Source organism: Gavialis gangeticus, unplaced genomic scaffold, assembly GCF_001723915.1.
Source record: "Gavialis gangeticus isolate Ggan-Ray unplaced genomic scaffold, GavGan_comp1, whole genome shotgun sequence".
Taxonomy (NCBI): Eukaryota; Metazoa; Chordata; order Crocodylia; family Gavialidae; genus Gavialis; species Gavialis gangeticus.
Genome location: NW_017729024.1, coordinates 97,065,360 through 97,089,871, shown reverse-complemented (window position 1 = coordinate 97,089,871; position 24,512 = coordinate 97,065,360). Strand labels below are relative to the sequence as shown.

General features: G+C 41.8%; 1 protein-coding gene across 1 annotated transcript in view; it reads right to left on the bottom strand.

Moving 5' to 3' along the window:
- The window catches only part of LOC109298093 (guanine nucleotide-binding protein subunit alpha-14), a 206,065-nt gene that overhangs the window by 162,506 nt on the left and 19,047 nt on the right, over positions 1-24,512 (bottom strand). The window contains exon 2 of the mRNA XM_019518227.1: positions 24,445-24,508. Coding sequence (XP_019373772.1) covers positions 24,445-24,508 — 64 coding nt within the window. The remainder of the gene's footprint in view (positions 1-24,444; positions 24,509-24,512) is intronic.

Below are 24,512 nucleotides of genomic sequence, written 5' to 3'. Positions count from 1 at the left end.
GTGTCAAAGGCCTTGCTGAAGTCCAGAAAGACTACATCCACCGCGACACCTGCATCCATGGCCTTTGTGACCTGATCGTAGAAGGCAATCAGGTTGGTCTGACAGTTGTTCCCATCACTCCGAACAATCTCTCCTTCAACTAATTACTATTTTGCTAGTCACTTCAGTGGAATCATTTCACTCTGGGGGAGGTGGACCGTTATATTTCAGGCCCCCAAAGATTCTCCCGTTTTTATTCCCACCCTCAATTACAATAAAAATCCTTCTAACTAAAACAAACAACTCCAGGTTCTACATTAAAAATATACTCATTTTTACTAGAAAGAGCTTCTTCATCAAAGTGGGAATATCAAGATGCCTATTGTGCCAGGCCCTGCTACCAATGTAGGCTGCAGCAGGTTGTGGTGATCTGAACTGAACAGCCCAGGTCCAATAATGGTGTACATTTTAAGAGTTATTGGATGTAGCTGCTCTTCTTTATACAATAGCTATCAGCTAGAGCTGGGCATCTTCATAAATATATAAAGCACAGTACCTCTGCAGTTGTGCTAGTAATAAATTGCTATTGTAGCACCTCCATTCTCTGTCTGGAACTATACAAAATGGCTCGAGACATACATTAAAAAATCCAAAGCCTGAATTGATTCAATCTTTGCGGGTTAGTCTAACCTGGCTAGTCGGAACTGGTTTACCTCAGACATTCTCTGTGAACTGAGGAAATTAAGGCACATGCCTGCAGTGGCTCAGGCTAGAAGCCGGGGGGGGAACACTAGACCAGCCCTCCCTTCCTTTCCAGAGTGCTGAGCTGAGGAGCAGCATGGCCAGACCCTGGCAGGACCTCTGATTAGGGAGGTCTCCCTGCTGACTGGTCAAGGGGCGTGAGTTTTGCCAGATCCCAGCCCCCTGCTAGCACTATTGAGGGAAGGGGGGTTTGCAGTGCATGCATCTGTTGAGGATACAGAGCTTTTCAATCTCCGTCCCTGCTTCTTTATACTGGGTACAGCAAACTGACAGGGAAGCAAGCCAGCAGGGGGCTGATAACAATGTTTATCACCCCATCTGCTAAACAATTGCTTCTCTGCATTAGTTCAAACTCTTCTTAAACAGCTTACTAGCTGACCTGTTGATTACCTCCAAAAAGTCCTAAGTGGTCATTGTTCTGTCTGCCTGGCCCAGTGAAATTGGAGACACACAGAGACACCTCTCAGTATTAGCTAGCATACCGAGATGGGAGGGAGATATGGAGGAAGGGAGGGGGGATTCCTGCTTAAGCAGCAAGCAGCAAGGCTTGGTAGGGCACAGGGAAGCCAGGCAGACCCTACTGTGCCTGCAGTCTCTGCTGGAGCTGCAGCAAGGGGAGGGGCCAGTTCTGCTGTGGAGCAGAGAGCCCTGCCCAGCCCAAAGAGCATGCAGGGATCCTGCGGGTCTCTGATCTAACTCAAACCATCAAGGGGTCTGGGACAGACATTGCATAAACCAGTTTGACCCAAATCAGTTAAGTGTGATACTACATTCAATCAGGTTTACAGGCAGTCCTCGGACTTACGACAGAATTGGTTCCTGAAAACCATCTCTTAAGTCAAAACGCTGTAGCTTGGAACCAATTTTCTCAAAAGAAACAATGTTATAAATGGGGGATTGTTCCTGAACCAAGGCCTGATACCCTATTTTCACTAAAAATGCCCCAGAATTTTGTACTCAATCAATTATAAATGAATAATATACATTAATATATTTATATTGCAAATAGCAATCATATCGATTTGGAAGGACTTCTTTGAGATGACTTTGCTGGACTTTTTGAAAGAATCTTGGTTGGACTTTTTGAAGGGTTTTTGGCTGAAGTCTTCTCAGGAGACCTGGCTGCAGGTTTTTCTGGAGTCTTGTCTACTTTCTTAAAGAAAGCTACCAAGGAAGTTTGGACAGATGTTCTCCAGGGAAACAAGCGACGCAGCAAACTTATTCACTGGTGTGGCATTGCATCGAATCAAGCATTGTAAAGTCAAAATGGATGTCATAAAGTTGAAACAGGGTGTCAATTTATAAACACTGTAAGTGTGAAACATTGTAACTTGAAACGTTGTAAGTCGAGGACTGCCTGTATCTCAAACTGGTTTCAGCTATTTTCAAATTGGTTTATGTGCAGTGAATATCTGTTCTGTTGCAGGTTTAAACCAGTTTCTGATCACTTAAACTGGTTTATGTATAATGTCTGTTCCTAGCCAATAGCACCAGTATCCAGTTATCATACATAACCACTATGGGTAATACCTTCTCTTAGTCCACATGAACTTAAAACTTTGTAACGGTTATCATCACAATGGCAAGCTTGAGGTGAAACACCATTAAATTCAAATGTCATGTGACATGACCAATGACAATATCCATTTTTATGAGTTTAGATATCATCTAAGACAGGGTGGGCAAAATACGGCTCATGGGCTCGATCCAGCCTGCCAAGCAATTTTACTCAGCCCACAGTGGGTCCCTTGGCCCTGCCCTGCCCAGCCCAGGTGTGGGGTGCAGCCTGGACTGTGGCACATGCAGACACTGCCACTACTCTTGGGTGTGCAGCAGGGCTGGGGCAGTGTGGCAATCAGACTCTGCTTCCCAGCAGCCCCAATGGTGGTGGCTCCTCTGGCTCTGCTGCCACCACCAGACCTGGCATCCTGGACCCAGCAACTTGGCCCATGAGTCCTGCACCCACTTCCAGGAACAATGGATGAAGCAAGCACGCAGGCTGGGTCTCCATGGAGACTGGCTCAGGATACCTGTGGGCAGGGCACGATCGGCCAGGCAGATGGGATGGGGCTGCAGGTGGGACTGGATTGCTGGGCAGTGACATTTTGGGGCTTTGGTGGGAGCAGATTGCGGCTCTGCCCCAGGCCCTGGCCCTGTGCTGTCATTACCTCATAATCCTGGCCCGGGCTCCACCCACATATCCCACTCTCCACCCACCTGGCCAAGCATACCATGCCTGTAGGGGTCCCAGGCTGGTCCCAGGCGGGAGCCTGCCCAGCACCCTCAGACCAGTCTAACACTTAGGGAATTTTGGTGAGCTGTTACAGGCCAAGGGTGGGGGTGCTGACCTGGCCCACAACAGCTCACCAAAACTCCCTAAGTGGCCCTCTAGCCCAAAGAATTGCCCACCTCTGATCTAACACCTCAGGTCTTCAGATTCTCCTGGTGCCTATGCCTTTGGAGATGGTCGCTAATCCTGATTGTGTAATGCTTCTTTGATGTTAATTAAATCCAAATTTTCAAGCATGCTCAGAACCAACAACTGTTGCCAGATTTTTTTTTTTTAAACCTCATGACTCAGATGCTCCAACTGAGATCTAGCACAGTGGCTTAATGCTGTGCACTATGTTGGAATATTTTGTACTCCTTGGTGGTGGTGGGAGCAGTGAGCCCTCATGGTCAAGGATGATCACTCTCATGGGTCAAATAAAAGAGTAGATGTTGCACCAGTGGGAGAAGACTGTGCATCACTTGTATGAGAGGAGGCCATTGCACATCAACAACCACATGGGTCTTGGCAAAGGAGAATCCTGTGTCTAGTGGCAAGGAGATCCAAGACAACTGGGGTTACTCCTCCACTGCAGCCTTCATCCACCTTTGCAGCCATTGAGAAGTATGCCTTTTGCAACTGCCTGCTTATTTTGTACTAAGGTCTTTTTGAAATCTTCTCGCACGGTATGAATGCTCTATCTACTGTATAAGTAAGTGTGAAATAAATATTGAGTTAGAAGGCAGTATGCTTTTCTGGCATCTTAGCCAAGAACAGAGACGTATACATAACTAAAGGACAGTCAAGTTAAATATACAAATGAGGGTGGAGAACTTCTGAAAATGAAAAAAATCAAGATAAACTATTATTCCTTTATTGATATTAAAGCAAAATGACTATGCATTCAAAAGATTACCCAGGTTCAAACAAAGTTCTTTGAAAAAAAGCACACATATCTGAAATGCAACAATATGCATGAATGCAATTTAGGAGGAAATTAAACATGGCTGTGCATCATAAACTTAATCAAATATATTGTAACCTAGAAACATAATTGTTACTTTTTATTGACATCTGAACTGGAAGGGTAAGGCAACAGACAACATCCTAAGAAGAATTAAGCTGCATACACAAAGCCTCCAAAGTACACGAATACAGAATGGAAACAGACGTTGCCTTTGTGCTGCCTTAAAAATTCTTATGGAGGCATAAAGGTGAATCAAACACACATCCACACCCCTTGTGGTACCAAAAATACCCACAAATTGTGGCTGCAATAAAGGTGGTAATAATTTCTGCTGCTTTATCATGGTAGACTTCTGTTTGCTTTACAGAGGGAGAAGGAAGCTACCCCAGAGCTGCCTGGACTCTCCAGCCATGCCAGGCAGGTGCTCCTGGGTGCCCATCAACATTCTGGTGTAATCCTGTGGCCGGGACTGCCTATCAGCTGTGTGGCAGTCCCAGCCCCAGGACTGCACAGGAACCAGCTTTTCCCCCGTACAAAGACACACCTTGGCGATTCCCTAAGGCTTGTCTCTGCAAGGGGAGAACATGTCCCACATTGTCCCACATGATCAACCAGACTGGACAATGGACAATATCTCTTTATACCCACAGATTCTCTAGTTATGCAAGGGACACAGTGAATCAATTAATCAAACACAAAACCTGGACAAAGCCTAATGGATCATATCAAGAAAGAAGATCTCCTACGTTTCTCAAAGTATAGGATTTTCATCTGGATGAGCAATAGCTTGGGACTCATGCTTTGCAACTTTCTACAAAGGATGTCTAGCATACTGTATGCACTAGAACAATAGTTAAGACTAAAGGAGGGCCAAGCATATAGGTTACATGTAATGACTGGCTACACATCCCTAGACTACATATACAGAGAAGTTAAAAAAATGAAACTAAGGCCACAGACAGATGTTCAGTTAAAGGCACTATGAGACCTGATCAGCAATCCCAACAGTTGTGCCTACTGCCATGCCACATGCAGATCAGATCCAAATCACACCCTATAGCTGGTGCAGGGGGAGCCTAGGATCATGACAGAAAGTAGAAAGCCAGGTGCCCAATGCACATGCAGCTGGGAGCACAGTCCACTTCCAAGCTCTGGCTGGCTGCTGTGGCTAGGATTCCCATCAGCTGATTGGGGCTCCCAGCCCTGATAGTGCACCAGTCACATGTTCAGTATAAGGCAGGATGGAAACCAGCCATACAATTATTACACAAAATATGTATAATATTTGGTGGCCTATTCCCTGAGACTTCACTGCAATGCCAACAATAATAATTAGACAGATGGCTAAGGCTGGGGACACTGCAGAGGAAGAAAAGTAATTCAAAAGATACTTTCTCTACATACTCTTTCTCAGTGAAAGTTATTTGACTGCTGTCCATTAATTTATCATTCTGGGGGGAGAAAAGGGTGGCCAGTTAATTTTAAAAAGGTTGCAAGCAAAATTGTTCTACGTGAAATGGCATAAACTTCTATGTAATGAGACAAGGCTTTCTGTAATTTTTCAGTAGCTAGCCTTCTAAGTCTCCTATTTAGTCAAAACTGCCCTAACCAGAATTTCTGAATGCATATCTACAACCATGCTTATATAAACCATTGCAAATATTTTAGGAAACTTTTGCTATAAAGCTTTTTTTTGGTTAAAAACTGTGAGGGGTCTGTGTAATAAATGCATATAATGTGTGGGCCGGGAAGCCATCTTTGCATGTACCTCTATCTGAACCATACATATGTGTTGTTATTGCTGGACATTTAAAAACACTAACTGCCATGTTAGGAGTTATAGGAAGCCAAAAGATGATAAAAAGACCACCACATGCAGCCAGGCACAAAATACTCCATCTTCAAGCTGTTCAAGTATGGTTATTTTGGCTAGGGACAGACATTACACATAAACTGGTTTAAATGATCAGAAAATGGCTTAAACCTGTAACACAGCAGATGTTCAGTGCACATAAACCAGTTTGAAAATGGCTGAAACTAGTTTGAAATAAACCTGTTTCAGTGCAGTATCAGACTTAACTGATTTGTGTCAACCAGTTTATGCAATGTGTGTCCCAGATATTTTTTTAAGATAAACCAGACTCCCCCAGCATCCCAGAATGCTTTCTAAGCTGAGAAGCTCCAGCAGAAACTGCAGGCACAGCAGGGTCTGCCTGGCTTCCCCCACTCACTGCTCAGTGCTCAAGCAGGAATCCCCCCACGCCCTCCCTCCCTCCCTCTCATCTCCCAGAGCATGGAACCCCAGCTCCACAAACCATAGGCAGGTGGTATACTAGCTAATGCCAAGAGGTGTCTATCTGTGTGTGTCTCCAATTTCACTGGGACAGGCAGACAGAACAGTGACCACTTAGGTCTTTTTGGAGGTAATCAACAGGTCAGCTGGTAAGCTGTTTTAGAACAGTTTGAACTAATGGAGAGAGGCTATTGTTTTGCAAATAGGGCGATAAACACGTATCACCCTCCTGCTGCCTTGCTTGCCTCAATTTGCTGCACTCAGTATAAAGAAGAAGAAAGGGAGACTGAAAAGCTCTGTATCCTCAACAGATGCACCTCCCCCCACCCCCTTGTTTCAGAGTGCTAGCAGAGAGCTGGAGTCTGGCAACACTCCTGCCCCTTGAGCAGTCAGCGGGGAAAAGCCTGGGATGGTATAGGCAGACCTCCCTAGTCAGATGTCCTGCCAGGGCCTGGTCACACTGCCCCTCAGCTCAGGAATCTGCTGTTCTAGCACCCCGCCCCTCCTCTCCCCCCAGCTTCTAGCCTGAGCCACTCCAGGCATGGGCTTGAGTTTTCTTAGTACACAGAAAATGTCCGCCCAGTTACGAACTGGTTTAGCCTAGCCAGGTTAGACAAACCTGGAAAGATTGAATCAATTCAGGCTCAGGTTTTTTGAATGTCTGTCCCTAGCCTTTAGGACAGGAATCTAACTCAGGGGTGAATCCCTGGTATTTCTGCTTTGATAGTGTTAATAAAGCTTCAGAGAGAAAAGTCTATGGTCTGGCTCCATGGACCACCATGCAAATGGGAGCCTTTCACCTGCCTCAAAAATACTGGATCAAAACGTATGCAAGTTGTACAGTTAGGATGAAACTTTCAAATGGAGTAGTTAGGTGCCTAGGATTAGGATTCACAATGTTAGTATGCTGACAGGGAAATGCCTAGAGTAACCTATCCCTATAGGATGCTAGAAAGTTAGAAAGCATGAGGGAGGAGAAGTGAAATACTGCAACTACTTGCAGCTCTCATTTAGTCTCCTACATGAAACTTGGCACCTGAGTTGTCCTTCTGCATACAGACAAATGCCTCCCATTTCTCCTTTAAAACACAGCCAAAAGGGGGAGGAAAAAGACTAGGAGGTGGTGTTTGCCTTTTTCTGAGAGGCTAACTGATACAATTTAGTTCTAGGGATTACTCAGCCAGAGGGGTCTTAAACCCACATCTCCCACCTCCTAGGAGAGTGCCAACCAGCAGTCACCACCCATCCATCTTAAGGGGGCCCTCTGTACAATCAAGAATATAAGATACATTTCAGAAGAGAGATTAAAAGAGAGTCAAGCTAACTCTGGTAGCCCAGTGATAAAGGCACATCCTGAGATTTCAAACAGTGTCAAAAACTCACCTGTTTTCTTTTTACCAGAAGAGTTACTATATTGTTTTTCCATAGTAAAAGACTGAAAGCAAGAGCCAGCATTTTTTTAAGGAATATCTTGGGTCTAAAAAGATTGAGAACCACTGGATTAAATTATATCTTGGCCAACATCCTTCTAGTCAACATTATGTTATGAATGCAGAAGGATAAGAGCAAAAGGAAATATGAAAAACTTATATAGAAAGAAGTGAGCTCACTAAGCACCACTACCTATTTCATCCTTTCTTTTTTTTTGAAAGGACATGTAGAGGTACTGCTGCAGCAAGGCTAACAAAAAAACATGGTCACACATCCCTTAAATTTGGAACCTCTGAAACATAAAATGGGACTTAACGTACATGTCCTCATATTTAACATTTCTGAAAACGTAAGTTTATAAAATCTAGCATAATGGGAAATAGTTCCTTTTTTTCTGAATCCAACAAAACAGAAAATGTTTTTTCTTTCTGGCAAAAAAATGATCTCCTGAAGTGTGTGAAATCCAAAAACTGCAACACAGGGAATTGAATGCAAAAGAAACTGATGGATTTTTAGCATCCAAGCAGAAATAAGTATAAAAAAAGCTGTATTCATAAAATTTTTAAAATATCCAACACATTACTAGTAATATAAAATATGAAACACATCTGTGCATTAAAATATTTTTTAAGCTGACAGCACCTCAGACATATTCTAACTCCTCCTTCTTATCAAATTTAAGTGCAAGTTTAACAGATGGAAATGTGGGAGTAAGCTATTTCAATATTTCTGATGCTCTAAATATAACCATCAACCTCATGATGTAATGGAAGAAGTTGGTAGAAGAAACAAGAAAATGCAAATACAAAATACAGAACTAGAATGCAAGAAAATAGGTTACTGTTCTATAATTTTCATCTAAATGAAATGCTGGAATTTTTAGTCTTTGTATGCAAGGAAGCCACAGACATACATTCACAACTACTTTGTAAATGTCTCCCAAAATCCCTAGCCCAGGCAATGCTCAAGTTTCAAACAGGATTTGAAATTGTATCACAGGAATCTGTGGAATCGTAGGTACATAGGGAAACCTACGTGTCAGAGAGAGACCAATTATATAGAAGTAACCCAGCAGAAAATAATATCCATTCAGTGAGTTTCAATTTGTAAACCCTCAGATAATGTAAGGGAAACCCTTAGGGGGCAGGATACAGGGGGAAGAAGGAAGGCGGACCCACTCCCCTGCACCCGTTTACCCCCCAAACTGCTGGGCTTTCATAAAAAAAGAGAGAGCTTGTAGTTTTAATAGCTACTTCCAGATAAAAATGGCAAAGTAGATAAATATTTATCTATATTTTACACAAAGTCTATAGAGATACCAATAGTTGTGTATCAAGATTTGTAGTCACACACATTTATGGGCTAAGATCAAAGCATAAGAAGTTTCATCATGAAAAGTATGGTTTTGAGAACATTATTAAACAGCTAACATTTTTGCCGGTGCATATACTACACACACAAAAGTACTGCACTGTAATGATATCCTACATTTTATCAAAATTATTTTTACATACTACAATAGAATGCAACATACCACACTCATGTCAAATGCTAATATATGCCAACATCAACTTTTAAACATAATTATATAAAGGAGAAATTCAGGAAGGAAGAGGAGTCAATAAGATCTAAGGTTTTCTCCGTATTTTTTCCATGTACGAAAACAGTGAGATCAAAGTCTTTTTTTTTTAAGTCCCTTAAATTGAAGGCTGATAGATCAGTTTACTGACTGCTGAAAACAGGAAAGTAATTCAGAGAAAGGAATGCCTGGACTATTGTTTATTGTTCTTATATTGGTTACTTTAAGACTTCTGGAAAGTTTATTGGACTATGTTTTGGTTTACACTAAAGGTAATTTTTCAGTGACGAGTGGCAATTGACCTCCATGATTCATTAATAGTTTTCAGCTGAAAGTAAAACATATTGCATAGCAGCCTAAAAAGAAAAGTGCTTCCGTAAAACTTTCATGTTTATAATCACTCACTCTATACAACAGTTTTTTACAGGTTCCACTTTTATCATTACTTCTGAAAACAAATATAGAAATCATTCTCAGCACCTTTGTTAAGAAACATATTTATACAGGTTCATGTAATTATTTAATTTGGTATAATTGACTTGTAATACAAACTAGCAGAAAGATCACAAGTAAGCGGAAGTCAATTATTCTTTATTGTGGGCGGAGGGGATCAATAAACCCAATGAATATCCTTAAAATGTGTTTATAAGTGTTTCAGCTTTTAAGCCAAGTTTAAATTAAATGGCTAAACAAATTGAAATGAAGGAAAGCAGTACACAAATACATAAAAGCAAACTAATGCCAGAGGGAAATTAAAGATACCAATAGGTAGAATAATATACTATATATCCTGCATGCAAAAAAAATACATCCACATCCTTTGGAAAACAAATTCCAAATTACTGCTGATCTATTTTTTTCATTCTTGCAAATTAAGCTGACATGTAGATGAATATCCATGTTAGAGAGAGAAATAATTAAACACAGGAAATTTACAAAGCTAGGAAATGGCATATTGAATGTTAAATGTTGCCAACTGTTTGTCTTTGTTGAGACATTACCATCAGAGCAATCCTTGAGGCAACAATCTGTTTTTATAATAAAATAAGACACTGTTTAACCTGTTTTCCATAGGGACAAATCACTAGTCCTGAAATTTATTTTCAAATACAACATATTCTAAGAGAACAAGAGAGAAAACAAAGATTATCTGGAGATATTTGCTTCCTCAGACTGCAGTCAAATAAGCTCCCAGTACAATATTTCAGTTTAAATGTTCCATATTTTAAACTGACATGCTGTTTGGTAGGCATCTGTTTGCTCCAATTCACCATCTGGTCAACTCTGATTTTAAGAAAATATTAATCTTGTTCTTATGTGATTCACATATTCAAGGGGAACCCAAGCATGATGACATCACCATTTATTAGACTTTAAAAGTGCATGAACTAGTTAGTAATTTACTGTCAGCATATTTGATAAAGTAAACAGCTTACTCAAAGAGACAGGCAAGCCTCAATCACCAACTTGAAGCTCAGAAAATATAATAGCTACATTAATTATAGTTAGAGGTTTCATTAGGACGATCACCTTTATCCAAATCCTTGAAACGTGAAAACAAGTTAGGTAAAAAAAGTTACCAGCATTTCGTGTGACTTCAATGCTGTTAATAATACATCCCTAAAAACAAATAAAACAAGGCAAGAGAGCTCCAACTACATCCAATTTAGCCCACCAGATAAAATTTTTATGGTGACCTCATACATTCTGTCAATGTACCTAGCTTTCACAACCCTTTCATTTGGAAGGTCATTCTCCTTCAACAGTGGTGAAATCACAGTGAACATCCCCTGCGATAAAGCGTGTTACATAGAGCTGAGGTATACATTACTGGGGGTTTTTGATTGTTGGTAGAAACAGAAAGTGAGTTTGCACACCAGGCTACATTTAAGCAAGCTTTTCTGTCAAGAGTTTGACCCAAGTTCCAAAAGTGGACTCAAAATACTTCAGAACCAGTTTAGCCACTCTACGTTCAAATAGGCTTTTCCTGCTGCTCAGTGTTCATTTGCTCCCTCTATTAAGAGAAATATATATACACATAAGAACAACATTCCTGAAGACAGTGGGGCTAGGGACAGACATTACACACAAACTGGTTTAAGTGATCAGAAACTGGTTTAAACCTGTAATAGAACAGATGTTTAGTGTACATAAACCAGTTTGAAAAAAGCTTAAACCAGTTTAAGATAAACCTGGTTGAATGTGGTATCAGACTTAACTGATTTGGCTCAGTTTATGCAACATCTGTCCCAGACCCCTTGTTGGTTTAAGATAAACCAGACACGCCTATCGTCCTGGCATGCTCTCTGGCCTGGCAGGGTTCTCTGCTCCACTGCAGGGCTGGCCCCTCCCATCTCTTCCCTGGCAGGAGCTTGGCACAGATTTGCAGGCACAGAGCATCTGCTTGGCTTCTTCCTGCTAAACAGGGATTATTCCCCCCTCCCCTCTGCCTTACACAGACACCTCAGCATTAGCTAGCAGATCACACACTGGCTATGGTCCATGCTGTGGCAGAGGACAGAGGCAAACAGGCTTTTTGGAGCTAATCAACAGGCAGCTTAATGTCCTTCCTTGGAAGAGCTGTTGAAGAAGAGCTCCATTAGTTAATGGAGAGAGGCTTTGTTTTCTTAATGAGTTGATAAATACTGAGTTGGGGTGATAAACATTCCCTGGGAGCAGCTCAGGAGGGGCGGGAGGGGGGAATAATCACAGCATCCTGCTTGAGGCCTGGCCATACCCCCATTAGCTCACCCCTGTGGAAGTAAAGGGAGGTCTGCTCTAGTGCCCCCTGGCTTCTAGCCTATGCCACTGCAGGCATGTCCCTGCATTTCTGGGATGTCTGTCTGGGTTACAAACTGATTTAGCCTACCCAAGTTAGACTAACCTGCAAAGATTGAACCAATTCAGGCTCAGGCATTTTGAATGCCTGTCCATAGCCTGGAGGACATGCAGACAACTTAAAAAAAAATCTGTCCCCTAAGATTTGTTTGGGGGCAGCAAAGATATTTCCACCTTTAATCTCTTCCACTGTTGGTATGAAGTATGTGAAATAAACATACCAACAAAAATAGCTCGAACACAAGTTTTATAATCTTACTCTTTCAGTTCCCTAGTAATTAAATTTCCTCATGTCCTTTGTCTTTTAAAAGACTAAGGACCAGAGTTACTTAATCTATTGGGCATCTCAATGTACTTAGGCACCTAAGTGTGATTCTATTCCACTCTGTTCAAGCCCCTGAAAATCCATTAAGGCACCTACTTTTATAAACACACCATCATCTCACCCGCAAGGCTTGAGCTGCAAAAAGCAACAAGAATGAGCTACCCACCATCTTTATTAATGATTTTTCAGGGACTGGTACAGGGTGCAATAGAATTGCACTTAGGTGCCCTAATCCATTTGTGTGTCTAATAGAGGAAACAGAATCTGGCCCTTGCATAGTCATTATGCAATGCATCACTCACAGTTATTAGTAGGGCTGTGCGAAATTTCACTGCATGTTTTGTTTCAAACCTGTTTTGACGTGTTTCAAGCTCAAAACAACAAAATCAAAATGACACAAAAAACATCAAAACAGCTTTGAAATGAAATGAGGGCACTTGAAACATTTTGAAAGTTTTGAAACATTTTGAGTTTTGAAGCAGCCCGGTGGTGGGAAGCAGGGGAGAGCCAGGGCTGCGCTCAGAGCAGTTCCACAGTCCCATGTAGCTCAGTCCAACAGGGCGTGCGGCCCTGGCTCTCCCTGTCTCCTGCCACTGGGCTGCACTCTGTGGGGCTGGCAGAGCCAATTGGAGCACAGTACCAGCTCTGCCCACCTCCCACCATCAGGTTATGCTCTGAGCGGCTCCGCAGCACCATGGACCTCAGCCCAGTGGTGAAAGATGGAGCACAGCCCAGGCTCTGCCCACCTCCCGCTATGGGGCTGAGCTCCATGGGGCTGCAGAGCTGCTCGGAGCTCATCCCAGTGGCAGGAGGCAGGCAAAGCTGGTGCTGCGCTCAGCCTCCCACCAACAGGCTAAGCTCCATGGGGTTGCGGAGCCGCTTGGAGCACAGCCCAGTGGCAGAAGGCAGGCAGAGTCAGGGCTGCACTCTACCACCTGCTGCCGGGCTGAGCTCTTTGGAGTCTGGTGCTGGGTGCAGGCTGTGCCCAGTGCCAGTCCCAGGCAGCAGCACCAGCCTCCTGTTATCCAGTGCAGATCCGGGGGCCCACACCTCCAGCACAGCCCCGCAGCCCTCCCAGGGTGCAGGCCTCCAGATCTGCACCCGGATGAAAGGAGGCTGCCACTGCTGCCTGCAGCCAATGGTAGCATCTGTCTTCCCTGGCACTGGGTGTAGGCTGCACCAAGCGCTGGTCCCAGACACAAGCAGCAGCCTCCTGTCATCTGGCACAGAGCTGGGGGTCCATACCCCCAGGAGGAGTCCAGCACAGCCCTACACCCCTCCCAGAGCTGCGAGCCCCCAGACCTGTATGCTAGATGAAAGCAAATTTTGCTTTCAAGACTTTGAGGTGCAGTTTCTCAGAAACCTCTGCACCTATCTCCTTGAAACTTGGTAGGCTTCATGCCCTCAAAAGGGGCTACCATCCCTGCAATGCGCATCCAAATCAGGCAAAAAATGACAACGTTTTAGGCATTTTCATGATTCCCCATTATAGCCTATGGGCGAAACATCAAAACGAGCTGAAACAGTGAAAATGTTTCAACTAAACGAAATGGGACAGTGCTTTGGAACAAAATGACAAAACAAAATACTGTCCCTTTGAAATGGTGAAACAGATGTCGAAATGAAATGATGGTGTTTCGTACAGCCCTAGTTATTAGTTTCACTGTCAAATAAAACCATAGCACTTCTATAGCTTCAAAGTCCACGCTGGTATTTTACGTTGATATTTAACTTGCAGTGTTGGGAAGAAAGAGTCTAGATGAAGGTGGAGGAAAGAAAAAAAACCAGGCACATCTTTTATTAAAATAGTCACAGAAAAATCAAGTTACTTTTCTGCAGAAAAAGATGAGTAGGGATACCACTAAAGTTCAATGAGACACAAAGGAATGAACAACAATAATAAAGTATTTCCCTACAGAAAAATGACCATGATGCAATTTACTCTCTTTTGTTAGAAAGATTCAATCCTGAGATACCATATTGTCAACGTTAGTTTTCAGCCCACTGAAAAGCAAAAAAACAACAAACCAAAATTTATGCTCAGAATCCATACACAAGGACAGTATAAAAAATAACTCAAGAAGCAAAAATATATTGTTCCTTTCCACCCTCATCTACCCCCTCCCCAAAATATCACTTTGTTATATCTTACAATATTTAGTAAACACTGTTTTGCTTAAGTGGTAAAACTGATTCTTTCTTTTTTTCTTTTTCTGCTATGGCAATATATTCCAGAAACGTGCTTTTCCCTGACATGAGGAATGAATTGCAAAAAGCAAAATGCAGAATAAGTGCCATGGTTAGCTCCAGCAAACTTAATCTCCATACATATTCAAATTTTGGGGGTTTTTCCCCCCAAAACATCTAAAAAAAACAGGTCAGCAGAGCTGTCTGAATTTTTTTCAGCTAATCATATCTTCACAAAAAAGGGGGGAGTGGGGGGCTTCAGGGACAGCCAAACCTATCTGCAAATTCAGACTGGATTCCCTAAATAGACTCAGCCAAAACCAAGCTGTAAAAACATTTTGGAAATGTTGAAAGCAATTGTTTTAGTTTTAGAGTATCTGTAACAAAACCCAAGGAAACAAAGAACTAGAGTAACAAAATTGATGGGGGAGATGGTGTTACCATGTATGCCATTAGCTCAAAAGCACACTGGCTAGGACACAGGAAGAATCAGGTTCAAATAACCTCCTTTATCTTAATGGGATTTGACACTAATCTCTCTCCTTCTAGGAAAATGATCTAACCACCTACATAGATTAGTGACCTATACACGCTATATGGGACACTCTAAGGTAGATTGCTCTTAATCTTGCCTGTTGATTCTATTCTACTCTGTATTAAATATTTTGAGTATTCATCAAGTCAGAGAGAAAGACAGAGAGAAGGAGGATATAGACAGATGTAATAATTGTATCAATATCAAAAGGAAACCAATATAAGCAGTTGAGGTATGTCTGCATGCTTGTTTTCTAGAAGTGTAGTTAAACCATTGCAACTTTCAAATTCAGGCTCCATTTAGCTACTTTTTATAACTACAGAATTATAATAGCTGATGGCCACTCCCAAGCAGCAGATCCCCTCCCTTTTTAAAGCAACTGAAGTGTACATCTGTCTTGAGCCAGACAGAATGAGACTCTTTAGGTGAGAGGCTAGGGCACTCATGAGAGAGGTGAGAGTCTGTTCAAATTCCTGCTCTCAGTTATGCACAAAAATGGATTTATAAGGTACCCCACCTATTTCTCAAAAACCCAATCACACAAACGCTGAATGTCTCTCTACCTCTCTGCACCCTAACCCCTCAGCGAATAGCCCAAACTAAGTAACCATCAGCAACATTAAGTCTGGAATTTCAATTCCTTCGTTCTGCATCCCCATAACCAAAAAAATGTTGTTTGGAATCATATAAAACTTTCTGCTTAATCTAAAATGAAAAAAAGACCCATTTCAGTAAGAAAAATTCCATTCAAAACAAACAAAAAAATGGAACTACCATAATTACTCAGATACAAGATGAGGTATTTTCCCCCAGTCACCATAGGGAAAAATGCATCTTGTCTTACAGTTATGTACATGGAAACCATATCCATCATTGTATACCGCTAAACTGCTATCAAAAGCAGCATGTGATCAGTAATGGAAACCATCTATGAAGTTAATTAGATGCAGCCAAGACTGAGCATGACAATAAAACATATGGCCCACGTACCACAAAGCTTGGTTAAAACAGCTCATCTGAATAAAAAAGATGGTAGTGCCCATTGCACACTGTCCTTCCTCCTCAGTTCCAACTCTTTTTCAAGTCATGGTGAGCCACTACATCAAATACATTTCAACTTCCTGTTCATTCCCACAGCTGATATTTGCTTTTCTCTTCCATTTCCAATCATTCCTATTTCTTCACCTGTCTGGCAAACATCACCAAATGGGACCCCAAACAGTTTACCCAGAATCCTTCTGTCACCCTCTCAGGCTGTTGCATACAATCAGTGTGGCCCCACACTCCATGAGGTGAAGCCAGACCAGGCTGCCCTGTTCCTCATATGCATATACATTTTTGGAGGCTCCCAATACTCATGATAGGAACATCTGATTCTAGTGATGACTGGAGAGCTAATTGGCACATGGATCCATGGTATCTGGAGTATACATAGATACAGAGCCATGCTGACCTGTGGGGTCACCATGCCTTGAAATACTCTGGATGCTGCTGCAGCCCAGCCCAATGAACTATATGGTGAATCATGAGCCTTTTGGCTTTGGACTAATATCATGCATAGGTTGTACTATATATAAGTAGGTACAGAAGTGCTACTTAAAAGTGTGTTTATGGAGCACCTGGGCTAAAACTTGCAGCAGTTTCACAAAAGGCAAAATGTATCAATTCTGGATGAACTAAGTCTATGGGCACCTGTAGTAATTTTATGCAAATTAGTACATGTATGTTTACTTCTAGGTCAGTGTTTTCAAATGTGCTCCTTAGTTCCATGTGCTCATGGTGAGCAGGGTCTGACAGTAAGGAAAGGGCAAACGGCTGGAGAGGCAAGAAGTTAGGGGGCCAGAGGGAAATGGGCCCCCTAGATTTATTTTCCCTGCTGTAGCAGTGAGAGAAGGACAAATTCAAGGCAAACCTCCAATAATTAGATTCTATCCCTGGAAACTGATGATAAATGTATATATTTTCTGTATATAGAATCTAATTATTGGTGGGGACATCTTATATTCAAGGTCATCCTATATTCAAGTCAACATTGTAACTGAATGTATTTTGTTCAGTGGACAACTGAAATACCATTTATTTGCACAGCCTTCCCAATTACGTTAGGTGGAGAAGTGATGGCTTTCCAATACAGACCCTAATTCTGCAGAGATTAGACTGGCACAGTTAATCAGCTGACCACCATGGTTTGTCATTCACAAACACACAGGCCACCTGTGAATTAAGAGTTCCCTGACATTAACAGTCCTCTAAGCCTCTAATTCTCTTTTAATAATTATTTTAATCTTAATGTTCTTGCATGTTATTTCAATAACCACACAGCCATGTCGTTTTCTTTGCTCTGTAGTGTCTGAGTACCCCTTTATCACTAGTTCTTTACATTCAAAACACCCTGAAGATATAAAAGTGCTGATATTTCAGACACCAAGTAACTAAGGACAAGTATATTCAGGTGCCTAAACCCCCATTCTTTTCAATGAATTTCATTTAATTTATTTCAATTTATTACAGCCAGATATACAGCTATTAAGTGGATTGCTCACTGTAATGCAAAAAATAGGTAGCAGAGGATTGAATTAGATAGATCTAGATATCCCAAATCCCACGATAATTCCCTAATCACTGGGTATTATTCCTCAGTACTATACCTATAGTCTTTTCATAACTAGAGTTGATTGCTTCGTGCCCTGTGACTGTAAATTTTTTATATTTTTAAATGTACTTAAATAGTTATCACTGGATGGCCAATTTGGTCAGGCTTCATCAAGCCAGTATACACCTGAAAAAGTCTTTAGAAGTAACAACTTAATTATTTTAAACAGAAAAGGATTTCTTACCATCCCTGTCTTTAATGTTTTCAAAGTGTATTAATAACAGCCAGAACTAGCAAAGACTTTAGTAAGAGTAATAGAAGAAAAAAAAATTCAGAATAGAAGACAGAATTAGTTTCTGGTTGACACAACTCTAATTAAAGCTGCTATGGAAATAAGAACCTGGAAGACAACACTGTGACTAACAACTGAGAAAACTTTTGTTTCTAGATGCTGCTGCTGTAAGTCCATAGTGAATAATAAATGAGAACTATATTGTTTGCATCGGTATCCTACATGTATGCAGGATCCACTTACGTACTCTTCTTTGCTACTTTGTATTAATGAAACACTGGACTGCTCTTTGCAAGATCAGTGACATATAAACAGCCCCAAGCATCATTAGGCTAACACCTGGAAGTGTCTGACACAACAAATATTGCATGTTTCTTACAGGTGACTATGATTTTCAGATGGTCTGCAATTAGACAGCAATGGGATTTGTAATGTATTTTTCCACTACAGTCGTGTTACCAAGTTTTAATATTCTAAATGTTCAGCACTAGTTGGGCAAAGAATAAAATAGTTATTTTCCCCCATCACAATCCCTGAAGCCTCAGCAAATTAATATTTCCATTAATTTGTTCTAGAATGGAGGAGAGAAGCAATTTTTACTCCCAAGGAAAAGCTTGGCATCATATTTAAGGGAAAGGACATATCCAAACAGGCTATCAAGCCAGTGCTACACAAGTGACATAAGCCTTCAGGACCATTTCTGTCTAAGTTTATCTGACCCTTGGTAACTTGTAAAGAAACCTAAAGGGAAGCCCCAGGTCCAATATTTTACTTTACATGCTTTTCCTGAGAGCAGGATATGAGGCATCATTAAAACATGAGAAGATTAAGCCCTCAGTCAAAAAATATATTTTAATATTAACAAGCTCTGAAGTTACTGCCCAATGGCAATTCATCCTTTTTTTGGTGCTAATTTTTACTCCTTTTATAGCCTGCCAGAAATTCTCCTGTAGAAACCAAAGAGATAACTTAGATAATCAAAAAGATTAAGCATAGTATTCTAGATTCGCAGTAGCCTACCTCCTTAATCCTTTGAAAAAAAGATACTTCCCATTTCCTACCCTTGGTCTATGGAATATGAAACCAGGGGGTTGGAAGAGACCTCCTGGGTCATCATTCCTACTCCCACCCAGAGAAGAGAACACCTTGCACAGTCTTTTATCACTTCATGAGGCTTGCCACAGGCACATAATTCAATCAAAACTAGGTCTTTTCCCAGGCGACAACGCAACCAGCTAATATGGCTTTGAATATGTTAGCCTGCACATAAAGGAGCAGTAAAAGGGCTTTTCCATTAACTGTATTAAAAGATGTGTTAGCTCAGCTGAGTTATCTTAATTGAAACACACCATTTTTTACCTCTCCAGACTGAGGCCTTGGAAGAAAAAAAAAGACGTACCATCAGGCTTCTATCGGTGACCGACATGGCCCATTTGCACTAAAATGCAAATGACTATAATTCACCCAGCTAAGCAAGCACTGACAACTAAGATAACAGCATCAACATACGGTAAAAGCTCTGTACCGGGAATGGGGGATGTCGGTTAATCAAATATTCCGGTTAATCAAATGTGCACGGTCTGGTCCGCTCCCCGGCATCAGTGTGGGAGGGGGTGCCCTGTGCAGGCTGCTTTGTTCCGCACAGGCTGCTTTGCCCTGGGCCGTGGGCCAAATAAGTGGCAAAGAAAAACTCTGCTCATGGCGGCAAAACCCAGAAGTGGTACTTCCGGTTTCGTTTTTGCCGTGTCCCTCGGATGCCGGTTAATAGAGTTTTCCGGCTAATAAAGTGACGGTTAATAGTTTCATAGTTTCTAGGGTCAGAAGGGACCTGAGTAGATCATCTAGTCCGACCCCCTGCCGTGGCAGGAAATAGTACTGGAGTCAAACGACCCCAGCAAGGTGTTCATCTACAGCTTTTGCTGTATATCTTTTTTTTTTCCTTTCTTAAAAAATAAAAAAGAGTATGGGAAGGAAAGATAGGCTCAATTTACACCAGAGTGTAGAAAGAATAGCCTGATGTCTCAACTTGATTAGGTAGCCCCATAAAAGGATGCTGGAGAGATGCCCTTGTTGATTTCATTGGATTTATCGTAAATCATTGACACTGGTTTTATAGATTTACAGCGGTTTTGCTCCTTCACAGAGAGCCAGCAAAGAATGATATGGAAATCTAAAAACTTCAAAAAAAATACACGGATATTGTGTAAGTAGGAAAGAGGGGAGGGAGGCACAATATTTGCCAGCACTCCTGGAAGCACTAGGGAAGTGGTACCAGAAACTTTGAAGCACAGGGATGATACCACAGAGATCAGTCTTGCCAGTCTTCCTACTTAATGTCACCTGCATGTGGATGATGATTATTCTGTTCATTTTTTCAATGAGCCACGTTTTGCCTTTGCTATGCTTTCTGCATGCCAAAGTGAGGACTGAGATCCCTTGTTGCTTCCAGATGTATCAATACTAACTTGACTCATTTCAACTTGCCATCATTATTTTTGTATGTATTGTGGATCACACAGGGTTCCATTATCTTGTTACTTATACAAAGCCTAGCATATGACACCCAATCTCTTGGGCTCTGCAAGAAACTGTGATGTTTCCTCTCATATGTGAGCCTCACCAGTTATTCTGGTCTTTCCTCCGGCTGGGAGGAATGTATAATGCATAAAACCTGTGCATAACTTCCTCTGTGGGTTACTATGCAGTTCTTGGTCCATTTCAACATACTTTCATAAACAATATTATCTTCATTGTTTGACAAAAGTTTTGTGTATTTCTTTCACACAAATAGGAATCAATTATTTTCTTGAAGCTTTTTATCCTCATCTAAGTTAACAAGAAAATGCAGTAATAAAAATAATGCTTAGGGTCATATTTTTCAAGAGTACACAATAGTCATGAAGAAGGGGGAAACAAGATTTGCTGAAAGTTCAGCATCTAGCAGTTCCCACTATGAACGTTTTCAAAAATCTGGCCACCTACTCAAGTTTCTAAACAGAAACTATTTGGTGCCAAGTTATTCTTTGGCTTAGTACAACAGTAGAAACAGTGTAAAGTCTTTCAAGAACGTTTAAAGTACACTATTTTTTTGTAGATGAAGTTAACCAAAAATTCTAAAATATTGTGATAAACCCTTTAAACTAAACTATATGCTTTCTTGTTTCATAAATTTAAAAAGGAACAGGTAACAATAAAATTCTGCACATACACAAATGTTATGGTTTAAAAGCAAAGACCATGATTTAAAGTAACACAGTTATTATTGCACCTGCCTCCATCAGAGACAGGTGCACAGAGAAACATTCAGTTGTTTGAATCATGCACAAGCCAGATTTGGTTGTCATTACAGTCTTTCATAACAAAAAGAACGTGTTTTATAGTAATATTTTCATGCTGAAGCCAATACTATCATTCAAATATTTAAAGTTTTGCATGCATATAAGGATTTTGCAGTATGTAGCCCTATATAGTTATGCCCTATATAGTACCTTGCAGGTAAAAATCTGACTAGAAAGTTTGGTTTAATTTAAAAAGTAGTTTTACAAAAAAGTGAAGGTGAATAGCAATGCTTTCATACTTGTTTATTTTCCATTTCAAACAGTTTTCTTTTTTTAAAAGAAAATGCATACATAAATGTTTCCAGTTGACACATTGCCATATTGTGTTTGTATCTGATACCATGGAAGTCAGATGGGTTAAAAACAGTGAAAATAATCAACTTCTAATGTTCAAGCTAAATAATTGTAGTATCGTGTGATACACTTAACTTTAAAAGCTGTTTCATAATCTTCGTCAGATGGCAGTGGCAAGACAGTATGGTTGTCTTCAGCATGTGACTTTCTCCAAGTGCGTCACTCCCCCTCACATATACCACAAAACCACAAGACATTTCTTTTTTGTTGGTAACCTGTTTGCATACCTTATTCAATTACCAACAAAACAGCTTGCTTGGTTCAGCAAGAAGTTTAGTTGTTACAGGAGTGACCGAAGATTTCTTTATTTGCATAAAAATGAAGTAACAATCTCCCAACTGGCAAACCTGCCACCTCACAGTCAGCTACAAGCAGACTCATTTATTTGTTTTGTCAGTTGTATATTTGATGAACAATTTTTTTTGTTAAATTAAAATTTAAAACTTCCCTTTAAATTCTCAGGAGAAAAGCCTACAACAAATCGCAGAGAGGCTTGCAACGGTCAATACCTTGTCTACATTAGTGCTCCCACTGATACTGATGCCAGTGGAGCTGCACTGCTTGTAATAGTGACGGCAAATTTTACAAAAGGGTTCAGTGTAGACCACTGATTCTCAACCAGGATCCTGGCAAAAGGGAACAATGAGTGTCTCTATTAGTAAAAGCAACACTCAAACCTGTTTTTCAGTTCTGGAGCAGCTACCCATGTGGCGGCAGCAGTATGCCCAGTCTATCACTTATGCCATTTCTCCTGTGACTGCAGCAGTGGCTGGGCCAGTATGTACTTGTAATGATTAAAACAACCATACAGTCATAAAATGGCTGATAACAGATTCATGGCAGGTGTCACTACACTTCTGTCTCAGGTTCCTGGGGCTTTGACTCTAAATAACCCAAAACAAGTCCCTCTTGGGGATCATCATAAATAGCCACTAATGGACCATACATTATTTAAGAAAGAGCAAGCAAGACAGACAGCACGTGCTAGCAGCTGTTGGGACTTTAATCATTGTTACAAACTTATTCCTTGTACTGGACAGGTTTAGATGTACTTGGACACATAAATGGCTACACTGAGAAAAGTAAAGCTAACTCCAGGAATAAGCCCAGACCAAACAGCATCATGACAGCTGCTCCAAAAGGAGCAAGTTGCATTCAGTTTCTATTGGAAAAATTGGGAGGAAATTACCATTCATCCTTCCAGGGATAAATGGCTCTTCATGGGGGCAAATGTGCCCCTCCGATGGAAAGATGGTGTCACTTGCTCCTAGTTTTTATTTAAATTGGGACAGCTTGAGTGTCCACAGATTGGCCCATTCATGCACTTGGGGTAACCAAAAAATCAGGCCTCTCTGTGTGAAAACAAACAGTAATCTAATGCTATTTAGGTTAGCCTACACATCTGCTTCTTTCCCAGCCCTGAAAGAGGCCCCTTTGTGTCCGAAAGCTCTTCCAACATCTCCCTCACCTGCACGGTTCGCCAATAAAAGAGCCGCCAAGCAAAACCTGGCCTCTGGCACCTTCCCCTGGGCTACGAAACCCCCAAGCTACCAGCATTGCCGTTCTCAAGATCCCTCAAACACGAACATGGCCTCTGGTACATTTCCCTGGGCTATGACAACACTCCTGAAGCTACCGCAAGAGCCCCCAAGCAAGAACCAGGCCTCTGGCACATTTCTCTAGTCTCCAACAGCTCCCAAAGCTACTAGCACTGCCATTTGCGCTGCTATGTCGCCGGGTCAGTGCCAAGGCAAAAAGCAAAGGGGCTGCCCTGCCTTCAAGCCCTGGGGTTCAGGGAACAACAATGTCATTCAAGGACACCCTAGGGCAGTGCTTCCCAACCTTTTCCTCAGCATGGCCCCTCACTCCCAACCCACAGCCCCGCCACCCCATCCACTGATGTTGTGATCCCAACCCACAGTTTGGGAATTGCTGCCCTAGGGGCTGCTCCAGGCGGGGGGTCAGGCCTAGGCGGGCTGGGGTGTCTGTCAGCAGGCTCAAGACAAGCCACTGGGAATGAGCCGGACGTGGGCTCCTGATTTCCAAGTCCTTCTTCCTTTCTTTACACTGTCAAAGGTTGTGAGCCACAAATCTGACCATCTAAAGAGTTCGAATTTCTTCCAAAAAAAAAAAAATTCTTTAAAAAAAAGTTTCTTCCAAAAAAAAAAAAAAGAAAGAAAGAAAGAAATTTTCCACCTCTGGGGACTTTTTACCATCTGTAATTTTCCCTGAGCCTGAGGAAGGGCGCTCATGTCTGAAAGCTTGCATGCAGAAAAAAGATCTCTTTTGTTAGACCAACAAGATTTTTGGCAAAAAAATCTTGCTGCTCTACTAAAAGATAGCACCTCTGTCCACCATCCCCGATTGCTTTTTTCCTCCAGCCCCAGACGGCTACAACCTGCAGAAATGATCATCTATATATCTATCTATCTATTGAGATACTGCAGTTTCTTAGTGGGTCTAATAAAAGGTATCCTCTCTGAACCAGGAGTCCTAGAGTTCTGCATTACAAAGTAAAAAAAGAAAATTTCTTCAAAGAAGCAAAACTACTTAAAAGGCAGGGATGGGGCTGGGATTCTGGGGCAAAAAGAAGCCTTTTGGGGTCCCCTCGCAGAGCAGGGGCTGTGCACGAGGGGCCCCCTGAGCTCAGCCCGGGGCCGTGGCCGCGGCCGGGCGGGCTCCCCGGGGCGCCCCGCACTCACCCAGCAGCAGCAGCTTGAGCTCCCGGCGCGCGTCGCGCTTGTCCCGCCGCAGCTGCCGCTCGATCTCG